The 12,618-nt window shown below is 42.2% G+C and overlaps 1 protein-coding gene across 1 annotated transcript; it reads left to right on the plus strand.

The window, feature by feature from the left end:
* The first annotated feature begins 969 nt into the window (after positions 1-969).
* Positions 970-11,885, plus strand: CUNH1orf210 (chromosome unknown C1orf210 homolog). The gene is given in 6 exon segments (XM_073643684.1): positions 970-1,005; positions 1,007-1,049; positions 3,622-3,704; positions 5,739-6,228; positions 9,326-9,472; positions 11,135-11,885. Coding segments are annotated over 6 exon segments (1,107 nt in total). The 5' UTR covers positions 970-984; the 3' UTR covers positions 11,458-11,885.
* Positions 11,886-12,618: the final 733 nt, after the last annotated feature.

The raw sequence follows: 12,618 nt of genomic DNA on the forward strand, positions 1-12,618 counted from the left end.
TTCTGTCTATGTCCACCAGTAGCCCTGATGGATCCTGTGGTTGCTCGACCTTCGCATACAACCACCGTCTTCTTCCTCACAGTTATTAACCATTTCTGTGACTACACACAATCCTCTGCACAATGATACCCGGCGTCTCAGGATTTCTTTTTATAGGCTTTCAGCGGAAACTGCAAACTTCCCAAAACAGGAAACATTATAAAGACCAGGGATGGAGGTTTCGCGGCTCGGGTACAGTGATGAGTACATGAAATGCGTGGGCCTGGAAGAGAACATGAAAGGGAGGAAAGCGCCGGAGCGGGAACATTATATGACTCATTATTAGGGACCAGGACGGAGAATCTGCCAGGGGTGAATACTGCAACAATGGGCAAACAGTCTCATGATTACCCCAGACCTAATACTTCTCACAGCTGAGGTTCGTTACAATTGTATCCAGTCTGAATTCTGCTCCAGACTGAGACATTTTACCTGCTCTGGTACATTGTAACAATTACCTAGAATGGTCTGGAATATATCTGCATTGCTTAATACAATGGATACAATAGTAACAAACAAGTAGCTGTGAAGAGTATTATCTTTGATCGTAAAGAGCAATGTTCTCATACACTGACAGCAAACAGTGAAAGTGGTGGAAAAAAAGGAATTATGTCTATATAATCCTATATAATCCTTACTGACAAGAGACTGGATGACTCCTTTATCTCCAGCTTTACTGCAGCCTCCTGACTCTACACCCTTCACCTTATCTGGTGTTTGTGCCCTGGGCATGGCATTCATGTAGTGCTAATGTTATGTGTATTGTGCCATCCATGGACTGATATAGGATGGCAGGAAGCTCCTGCAGATCTGACAGGTAGTCACATAACCCTCGTCTGTTGTCTTTGTTCATACGGGGGAGGTTATTCTTTAACCAGCTCTGCCACCTTTGGACCTCTCCCTGCTGCCAGTCCCCACCCCTCACCTTCAGGAAGAGGAATGTGAATGGAAGGTGGCGCAGGGTGGCACGCTGCGGGGACATGGTGCACACCTGAGAGACGTATATAGAGGTGAGGGGACAGGAGGGGGCACAGGTGAGGGGGGCCGGCACAGGTGAGGAGGGCCGGCACAAGTGAGGGGGGCCGGCACAGGTGAGGGGGGCCGGCACAGGTGACCTGTCCCGCAGCTGCTCTGGGAATGTGACCGGAGCACCTGGGCTCCCGGGAATCTGTATATAAGTCATGTGTTATATCTGCAGAACAGACAGGACTATCCCTATAGCTAGGGATTGAAAACAAAAGGATCGGCCATTGAAATTCCAACAGTGGAGGGAGAGTCGGGAGACCCCATACACATCAGACACTCCGGTCCCAATGACATTGGTGGGTTCAGCCTACATTCATCTAATATGTAGAATCCACCAACCTGATTTTTTTTTACTTTTTTTTTGTGAACAACTTATCCAAAAGTTACAGAAGTGAAAAACTGAAATGTATGATACGGATTTTAAGGGCTATCTGTGTATAGGTCAGATATTGATAATAAAAAAAACTTTGTACAATGATAAGAATTATAATCAGAATAATTTGTACAAGTTTCTCCAGCTTCCAAGTCACAGATTCATCCATTTTTTTATGGTTACTGGAAATATATCTTTTTACTGACTATTTAATTTACTGACTATTGGAAATCCTGACTGCAGAACTGGAGAGCACTGACTCTATCATTACAGACCAGGACGGTACAGAAGCTTCTGTTATTGCTCAGTGATCTGTGATGTGAGGTTTGGGGGTCTCGGTGCTGCCGAACACAAAGCAAAATAGTTGCAGGTTGTACAGTGACATGATGAAGATTTGGGGGAGTGATGTGAATTTTTGGAGAGAGTTACCCCTAAATGCTTCCTGTGTGGTCTGAAGAGGTTACTTAATTCACATTATATAAAAATAATCTCATTCAGTCTGGAACCTTTGCCCTGTGTCCTCATGTGCCAGGGTATGGACCCAGCCCTGCTCCGAGCAGAGGCCAGTGGAGAAGGGGTTAATTTAACTGCCCTTCACATTACAGGAAGTTCTTGCACAATTGTCACAGGGTATAATTATGATGAATCATTGCAAAATATTCGGATGGTAATGTTATAGATCCAACGGAAAACACTGATATATATATTCCAAGAATGTAATATCTCACATCTGCATCATCTCTGCTTTCTGTGGATGCATGCAATATAAAAGCCATATAGAGCAGCCATAATGATTATGCTGCATTTTACCTCCAGTCCCTGAGGCTCCACAGCTGAGGGTTTGTTTCAGTTGTATTTGTTCTTGATAATTTTCTATACGATAAACAGCCTGGTTGATATTTGTTACCTGCACTGATACATTGTAATAAACTATCAATACAAGAGAGAGATTTGTGCTGCCGATGTACTTAGCTGACAGCAAGCAGAGATCTTCAGTATAGCCTGAAATTAAAACACAAAGTATATTAGAAAGTGGCAGAACTTTTTGTTATACACAGATGACATGGTGACTTTCATTTCAATCAACTTTGCATAAATCAATAGTACAAGAGAATATGAGTTTTATAATATTTCATATCAGTGAAGTCTGCTTCTTTCCCCACTTATGAGCCACCTCTTCTCCTACTTCTAGCCTCCTAAACTCACCATCCACTCTGAAAAAAACGACTCAAATCCATCTTTGTGAAAGCAAGCACACTGAGGGATCAGATTATAGCTGCCCATTGAAGTCTATGGAGAGAGGAGGAGCAGAGTAAGAAAGGCACAAACTGATTGTGCTGCTTTTTAACAAGTGTTTTATATCCCCTTAGTGAAGGATTAACAACTATACTGCTCAGTACTGCTGCATAATATCCTCCATTCAATTTCAGCTTTCTAGTAAGTGTTTTATCTCACCCAGTGCTGAATTCACAGCTACACTGCTCAGTACTGCTGTATAATGTCCTCCATGCAGCAGCTGCTTCTACATATCCTACATGGAGCTAGTCTCTACCCACTTGCACAGAAATTGATAATAAATGCAGGAGAAAAGTCAGATAATTGCCAATAACGGTGTTCTTCCTCATTTACATGTAATGTGAAGTCATTTTCTTACTAATTGTCCAATCCATCTAAGGGTATGTGCACAGGTTGAGTATTTAAAACAGATTTTTCTATAGCAGAATCCAGAGAGCTTTATCAGAAAAATATGCGCATATTTGCGCTCGGTTTTTACTTGCGTTATTTTTCCCATTCATTTAAAGGTTGAAAAACGCTACACATGCTGCAGGTTTGGAAAAAAAAAGCTTTGATGGCTCAAATCCGCAAGGAAAAAAAATAAGCAGCGCGTGGAGGAGATTTAAAAAAAAATCTCATTCACTTTGCTGGTACTGTAAAACGCTGCATGTGAACAAGTTCCAACATTTTATTTCAGCTTATCACCTGGATAGGTAATAAATGCAAAATCCCCAGCACTCCAGCTTTTATCACCTCTGCAGTGAGTGACTTTCAACACTATCTATGTCAGGAACTTTCTGCTTCCTACAAATCAGACCCTTCACAGAAAGCAATTACAATGTAACATTTCCAGCTGCTACAATAAAAAATGTATATTTCCTTTCATGGTATTGTGTTCTCATTGACAGCTTGTATCAGCATGAGGCTCGTCCTGTACCTCTCATCGTTCCTCCTAGCAGCGTCTGCGCACCCCTGTACACTGACCGCTCAGGTAAGACATCGTACATACTAAGAGGAAGAGGATTAAAGTAATTACAAAAAGTCCTGGATCTCTAAAAGTTCCCAAACTATCATTTATAGGTGGGATCTAATTCAACAGATGATACATTTTTAAATCAAATGTTTTTTATTAATTTTTATAAACATTTTCACAAAGGTAAAAATAAAAAAAACAACAAGACAAACATTGGAGAAACACAGTTCTCCACCCCCCAACCTTAAGAAGCATTAAACATGAGTTATTTATAAATCCTGGCTCTGCAAAACCAGCATAACTAGATGAACAAATATTTGAACATAGTAACAATAGTCAATCCAATTACATATAACTTGTGAAAGTACTAATAACATTTTTATTAATTTTCAAAGAAGTTTAATTTGAGGCATCATATAAACGTAAGTCAAAGCAAGCCGAGGCGAAATCTCCTCAGTTCCCTAGATGTCAAACCAGAGCCATCAATCCATAGACCCCATATCTTGTCAAATCAAACCTTGTGCAATCAAACCTCTACTATGGGCCATACAGGTATGTATAGATTTACTTTTCTATACCCTGTATGCCCATAGTACAGGTCTGATAACTCCAAAGTGGTGACAGATCCCCTTTAAAGACCGCTGTGGAACTCTTTCCAGTATATCTGACCAGTGATTTTCCTCTATGGGTCCCATTACACTCTCACATTTCTCTTTTGATCGCATCGGCTGGTTTGTCAATATAATGTCTAAGAGAATGTTATAAAGTAATGAGATCGGTCCATGAGAACGGTGTAGATTATCTATTCTCTGTATTATTGAGTTTCAGGGTACCCCTCCTTCCAGAACAATGCCTTCCACCTGATATGCGTGCCTAAATTGTACGTTTTTGTAGAATTCAGGGGGAGGTAACCAATATTAATTTTGCGGCTGTGAGAATTCCTTATAATCACATCACCTATCAGCACTTAATTAAGTGTGGTTAAACCCTTGGGCTCCAGGAGCCAAATCCCACCAGTTGGTATAGATTTGGAAGCCATGGAGTGTTTCATATTGAAGTAAATTGTGAAACACCTTCTATTCCTTGTAATTTTTTCACCGTCCCCCAAAGTTTGTGACATAACAGCATAGTCAGTATTTTGCCTCCAAGTATCCCAAACTTATGTGCCTCCAATACCTCATAGAGTTTATCTGATTGGAAATAATGCTGTAGCCACATACGCTGAGCTTCCCCTCCCCCAGGGTCGTTCCATCCCCGAATATGTTAAAGTTGAGATGCCACATAATATACCCATGGGTTAGGAACCGCAAGCCCTCCCATGTCCGCCCTGCAATGTTTCCAGTTTAATTCTCGGAGTCTGTTTGCCCCATATTAGTTTTCTAAACTCCAGACTGAGTTTAAAGAAAAACCTCCGATTTATCCATATTGGGGAGTTGTGTAGAACATACAGTAATTGTGGCATCCAGATCATTTTGACCAGGTTACAACAGATGATAAATAGTATGAAAGCTGCACCCGCATGTCATGGTGCTGGTCATTTCTACTTCTTTGGATCGGCCGGCAGCTATTGATTAGGAAGTAGTAGTCTGTACTTTAGCTATATACCCATGAAGCTGCAAAATGTTTCCACTTGCTCTATATTGGTAGAATTCCCCTTAAAAAAGACCCCACAAAATCCTTCTGATTTCCCATGCCTGATAATAGTAGAATCTAACTGTGTAAATATCAGATTTTTAACCCATTTCTTACCCATAATTTATTATTTTTATCTTATGCACTGAGTGATGTTTTTTTTTTACCAAATGACTATGCAAATCTGACAACTGACTACTTTGTAAGAAAAATAGATATAACCTACCGGGTAAAGTCAGACACAGGTTTGTTGATGTGGGAAAATATATGTCATGTAGATAAAAGTCTCAAACTGTTACAATGTAGAAGCCATATTGTAAGACTGAGCGAATATGCACAAAACCGAAATGATGGGTCGACGTGGTGATGGGTGGAGTAGTGGGAAAACAAACTAATCTATTCTGTGTGGACTTTCTATAGGGCCGTGCAGACTGCAGCCACAAAGGACTCACTAAAGTTCCCATCAACCTACCCCATAATCTCCAATACCTGAACCTATCCTCCAACTCCATCCATCACTTGCAACTGTTTCCTCTAAAGTTTTCAGAACTTCTTTTTCTCAACTTGTCCGGGAATCCCTTACACCTCATCCCAGCGGGAACTTTCAAGACTTTGCCCCATCTCCAAGTCTTGGATTTGAGCAGCTGTGGGATCTCCAGACTACACTCCGATGCTTATAAAGGGCTGCTCCGTCTTCAAACACTGATATTAAGAAATAACACTTTACAAGACATTGATCTATGGAATCTTAGGGCATTGACCAGGCTGGATGTGAGGGACACCACCCTGTTGTTATCGCCCAGGATGGGGGTCTTGATGGACCAGTTAGCCAGACAAAGATTCTGCGACTGCTCCTCCAGGAGAAAACTTCATAAATCCCGTGATCAAGGTATTTCGGAGGCAGTTATGGGTAAGTGATCACTGTTGCTTGTTATTGGAAGAAGGTTCACCGTGGAGGTGTTATATTTTGATATACCAATGAATGATGTGTCTGTTCTGCCCAATCCACCATGATAGTGGAGTCTATGGGACAACTCAGATTGCAAAATATGTTGGAATAGTCCATGTACCACAACCAGTACTTATGCAAATTTGTGTATCTAATTATGCAAATAAGCTGCCCAGTTGTGGTGTTTAGTACCTAATTAGACACACTATAACGAGAATAGCTGCCCCAGTGCCACCAGCTGCAGGTGGGAGAAACTGATGACTCCTATGAATGTGTACCTAAATCTTATTATCAGTTCCACCATAGTATGGCATTGTTTTGAGAAGACCACTTATTTTCCATCATACAATCGAAGATGTATCCCTTTTGTGCCCCTATATAGTAGTAGAGACCTCCTTTGTGCTCCTATAGAGTAGTACTAGCGTCCCCTTTCTGTAGCCCCATACGGTAGTAGTATCCCCCTTTTATGCCACCTATACATTAGTAGTGACCCTCTTTGTACCCCTATACAGTAGTAGTAGTGGCCCCCTTTTGTGCACCATACAGTAGTACTAGTGGCCCCCTTTTTTGCCCCCATATAGTAGTAGTAGTGTCTTCTTTTGTGCCATGCCCTATACAGTAGTAGTGACCTCCTTTGTACCCCTATACAGTAGTAGTGACCCTCTTTGTACCCCTATACAGTAGTACTAGTGGCCCTCTTTTGTGCCCCATACAGTAGTACTAGTGGCCCTCTTTTGTGCCCCATACAGTAGTACTAGTGGCCCCCTTTTGTGTCCCATACAGTAGTACTAGTGGCCCCCTTTTGTGCCCCCATATAGTAGGAGTAGTGTCTCCTTTTTGTGCCATGCCCTATACAGTAGTAGTGACCTCCTTTGTACCCCTATACAGTAATAGTAGTGTCCCCTTTTGTGCCCTCATACAATAGTACTAGCCTCCTCTTTTTGTGCCCCATACAGTAGTAGTGACCTCCTTTGTAACCCTGTACAGAATTACTAGTTTCCCCTTTTGTGACTTATTTTGTGCCCTCATACAATAGTACTAGCCTTGTGCCCCCATACAGTAAACCCCCTAAACAAAAGTGACAAGTTTTCTTCCTTTCTTAATAGTGATTGGTGGAGCAAGGAGCCAATGGCTTTCTACTCCATCATGCTTTTCAACTGGTTCTGCATCCGGACAACACAGATGCAGTTGAAAATAGCACCGGCCATCGGCGGGCCCCCTTCCCCTCAGGTGTCCCATGTGCAGCCTCCTCCTTGAAATCTTTGGGCGTTATGGAAGAGCCAAGCGCTGCAGCTTGCCAAGAATAGGAAACGTTATTTCCATCTCATTGATGCAACGACGTCTTCTGCCTGTTAAAGAGAATCAGTCACACACCAGCATAATATTTTAATGAGGCGGGCACCAATGCATCCACTCAGCAGCCCCAAAGCTGCAAAATAGTGAGGCCAATGCAGACTGCAGCACTAAGGATCATATAAGTGTCACTGACAGTCGCCGGACCTACAACATTTCTGCAGTTTCGCACCATGGGGGGCTGTTTAATGGATACAATTTCGCTCACTAGGTTCCTCTATTTGGACGTCACACCAGAGCTATAATCCAATACCCACCAACCTGCAGCTCTACGGTGTTGGCAGAACTGCAACTCACATCATGTCCTGTGAGCCTGCCTGATGGGAGTTGCAGTTTTTTAACCTGTAGAGCTGATTAGGCAGATCAGGCAGTACGGCTCTGATGACAGGATTGTTCTTAAGTTCCAGATTCTCTTTTAATTTTTACTTGTCACCATGTTATCACTAAATATCACCCCTGAATCCTCAGTGTAAGATTCGTGGGGAAGGGCAATAGAAATAAATGTCATTTCTAAGTGCTCTATAAAGAAGCCGCAGGACAAAAAACATTGCAAAACGTTGTAAAAATGTTGTTATAAAACACACGGAAGTAATCATAAAACACAAGGTAGGCATGGTGTAATGCTTCATTTATCCTGTGGGAGTGCTGCAGGGAAATTGAGACAATTGCTTCCTGGTCCCTTCATAGATCACAGATGATTGCTGGAGGTCTCAGTAACAGGACACTGAGATCTGCTGATGGTTGGGGGACCCTGTGAACAAATAAGGATTTATCCAATGCCCCTTAAATGTCAAAAAGGCCTTCAAATCATATTTATATTCATGGACGTTCATTATATTGATGTAACCCCTAAACTCAGGGGATTAAAGCGGTTGTCCGACAGTGAAATATTTTTTTTTCTTAGGCATGTATTGTTTGAAAATAACCAATGGAGGCATACTATCCTTCGAGAAGACCCCACAGATCCGGTGCATGCTGCTCTGGAGATCTGCACCGCCTCCGGAAGTGATGTCTGCTCCATTCGGAAGTCACAGACCAGACTGTTCTAGTCTGATCTCTGCAGGGACTTCCGAATAGAGCAGACACTTCTTCTGGAGCCCATATCTGGGAACCGGTGCACGGGCGCAGATCTCCATATCGGCCTGTGCTGGATCCGTGCGGACCCTGGAATGTGAGTATGCCTCCATTTATTATTTACAAACAATCCATGCCTTAAAAAATTATTTTACTGTCGGACAACCCCTTTAAAGGTCTCGGACCCTAATACCACATCTGTTCTAGCGCACCCACCTACCATATCCCATTTATAATACCAGTTTCTACTTTGCAAAGGATCTTATGGATCCATCATGCAACAGAGCGAGGATACGACTGCGTTCTCTGTTGCTATGTCCCCTGTCCAAACTTAGCAATGAGGGTGAAGTCCTCCTTTATCTATCGTCCACATGATAAATAATTTATAGGTTTGATGCCACTTACCGGGAGAATGTTTTTCACGTAACTCCTATTGTATCAGGTAAACAGTAGGGAGGTGTCAGATAAGAGAAAAGGAGCAGGTCGCCCCCTCCCATCAGACACATAAGAGGTGACCCGTGGTCAGGAACCCCCTTTAAGTCCATTTTTAATGACATTTTACTTACTTTTCTACAAAATTAAAAGGAAATAACTGAGAACTTGAACCCACATGACATTTGTCTCCTGCCAGTTTCTGGTGACTTCTGCTCCTATCTGACCCTGATCGAAAAGGGGGAACTTGAAGTTCAGACTGCAGGCGAGGTCGCCAGCGAGGTCATCCAACGCTACATCCGTGACGTCAACGAAATCTCCAATGGCAGCTTGTCCTCCAACAGCAGTAAGTTATGTCTTGTCATGGCCTCCATACTGACCTTCATTGCATCGTATATAAGATTTACTGCATCATATATATAAGATTTACTGCGCTGTCGCTTTACGACATTCAACATTGCAGCTGGCAAACCAAGAGGAGAACTGACATTTATTTTTTTTATTTAATGAAAAGTTTTATTACTAAAATAGAATCTGTGTTTCAATTTTTCACCATTTTCATGATCTCTGCTTGCTGTCACTGAATGGGAACGTGCAGCCGGGACGTCCCCTGTAGAAATTGTCCTATTGTTCTCCAGTTCTCCTCTTTTACATCAGCAGTATCTTGTCCCTGGCAGCAGGGGGCAGCATCACACTTCTAAACTAATAACAGTTGCATTATACAGAAAGTTTCTCTCTAGGTTCCTTTCCCTACACTCAAGCTCCTCCCCTTTGACTGTGTGCAGCAATTATCCAATAATCTCCTTTTTCTTGATTTAGTTACTTAGTTTAGCTATAATCATTCTGTCCTTACTGCCATGAAAATCGCTTTTCCATTAACTAAATGCCTGTTAAGGCATGCTGCAGTGTAAAGCATGGGGGAAAATTTGCAGCATTTTAAAACCATCAAGTGGTGAGCTGCAGGTTTACACTGAGAACATTATTAGATGGGAATGCTAAGTGGTGGTCTTATTGGTGGTTACCCAGCAAGAATAGAAAGGGCTTATATCTCATAGTATTTGCTGGGGGAATATTTTATTTTTGGGGCCAGTTTTTTGCTTTTTATGGGTTTTTTTGCATCATTTAGATGATTCTTTCCCGCTCAGATCATTTCCAGCCCCGTCAAAGGGAGAAGGAAGTGAAAATTTCCTGCTCTGCGGGTGCGGCTGCTGCTGAGCACCAACACTGGAGCTGTTGGGTGGGATACGGGAGCGCAGTATTTTGGCAGCGGTCGTTTAATATGTGACTGCGGCTTTGTGTTTACGCTGTCGTCACCGGCTAAATCCTCGGCTCCTTCCAGTTTCCTTGTTTGTACAAGGTCTTTAATAATTATGTGCACACCCTCTGTCTGCTCATATTTCACTGCACGATTATTGTCTCCTGTGTCTCTCTGTACACAAGAGCCTGGTAACCAGAATGTTAAAAGCTTTTGTGGAACTACAAGTCTCAGCAAGCCCTGACGTTTATTACTTTATGCTGTAAGAGTCTCCTGTGATAAAGATTAAAAATGAGCAGATGCTAAAGCGGCAGCTAGCAAATATAAAATGGGGGGTTCCGCTTAGGTTGGTCTGATTCCCCTTCCTCGTGGGCGGGGCTAAAATCAGACAAAGCTCCACCCATCTACATTGGCAAACAAGGGGAACCGGGGAAAGGGTCACTCTGGTCTTTTCTCCTCCATGGGAAAAAGTTGTAGGGAATGACGGCTGTCTGAAATTAGGACAACTCGGTAGGACAACTTCTATCCTACTTTGACTCTTTCTATCCTTTTGCTTTGTTTGCTTAAGATGGAGGCTAAAGCACAACTTATATATAAAACAACCTTACATTGGAGGTAAATTATCCAGGCAGGGTAATATTAGCTTAGAACGTTACCCAGGGGGGTCACAATTTTGGAGCCCAGGAGAGTTGGGTGACAACCCCTGAGCTACAATGGTGCATTTATCAGTTGTTTTTTATTTTTGCTCCACAGCTACTCCCTCTCCAGCCTCCAACGCTTCTCAGGGTAGAAGTTGGCCGTACCTGGTGGGATTTGTGCTGATCGCGGGCACCCTGTCCCTTCTCATCGCCGCTGCTGCCAAATGCAACCTCTTCCACCGCTATTTCCGCAGCTATCGGCATCGCCCTTTGCCTGAGAACGAATGGATTACGGAATCTGAGAATGAGCTGCCAGGGGTGCCCCTTCCACCGCAAGATGATGAGGATGGGTTTATAGAGGACAATTATATCCAACCTGAGGACCATCAAGAAGAGTTGGATGAGGAGGATTTGCGAGGATCACATGAAGAAATTTAGGACTTGAGTATTCAAGGAACCTCAAGTTCCTGCACCTTCTTATTTGGTTTCTGTAGATGACTTTGAAGGAGACCATAGTCTACAAGGAACATCTTCTGGAGGTCCAGCTAAAACCCATGAAGAGAAAGTGCCATAGGGCATATACTGGGCTCATGATGATGACTGCTACAGTATTCCTGATGTATCCACCGTCTGTGGACGTATAGACCGGATATAGATGGTGCATCTGAGAATCATGTCACCCATGAAGACCAAGAGAATGATTACTTGCCTTCTTATCGTAAATGGTCAACACTCCAAATACTCCAATCACACCCACACTCCATTCACAACCAAGTCTCCAACTCCAAGTCCCTTGTTATTCCTCAGGGTCATTTCAACTTATGTATTAATAAAAAATAAAAAAAATATCTAAATGTTGTCTTTTAGTTGTTTGTGGTTTGTAATCATTGCTATAATGGAAATGATCTGTGATCTGACATGTTGAGTTTATGCGCTGAAGGCTGTTCGGACAAGCAGAGCTGCAGTGTAAAGAAGTGAGGACTAAGTAGCAGCATGATCATCATGAAACTAACACTGCCATTGATAATGCTAGAGTCACTGATCATCAAAGATTTGTGATCATGAAGATGACAACCTTAGAGTAAAATAGACAATGTAGTTGGGCTGATCAATCATAACTATATTCTAATAAACAGCAGAACCACTAGGGGGAACTCACTATGTATAGATTTATACCGCCATCTTTAGGAAGAGCTCACTACATATTGATTTATATAGGCAGCTCACTATATACAGATTTATACAGCCACCACTAGAGGGAGCTCACTACATACAGATTTATACAGCCACCACCAGAGGGAGCTCACGATATACAGATTTATGCTACCACCACCTGAGGGAGCTCACTACATACAGATTTATGCAGCCACCACTAATGGGAACTCATTGTATATACAGTGGGTACAGAAAGTATTCAGGCCCCTTTAAATTTGTCATTCTTTGTTTCATTACAGACATTTTTTAAATTCTAAAAAGTTCATTTTTTCTGATTAAAGTACACTCTGCACCCCATCTTGACTGAAAAAAATAGAAATGTTACAAATTTGTTAAAAAAAGAAAAACTGAAATATCACATGGTCATAAGTATTCTGACCCTTT

Source organism: Phyllobates terribilis, unplaced genomic scaffold, assembly GCF_046119375.1.
Source record: "Phyllobates terribilis strain yellow unplaced genomic scaffold, ASM4611937v1 Scaffold_8__6_contigs__length_399053987, whole genome shotgun sequence".
In the NCBI taxonomy this organism is placed as follows: Eukaryota; Metazoa; Chordata; class Amphibia; order Anura; family Dendrobatidae; genus Phyllobates; species Phyllobates terribilis.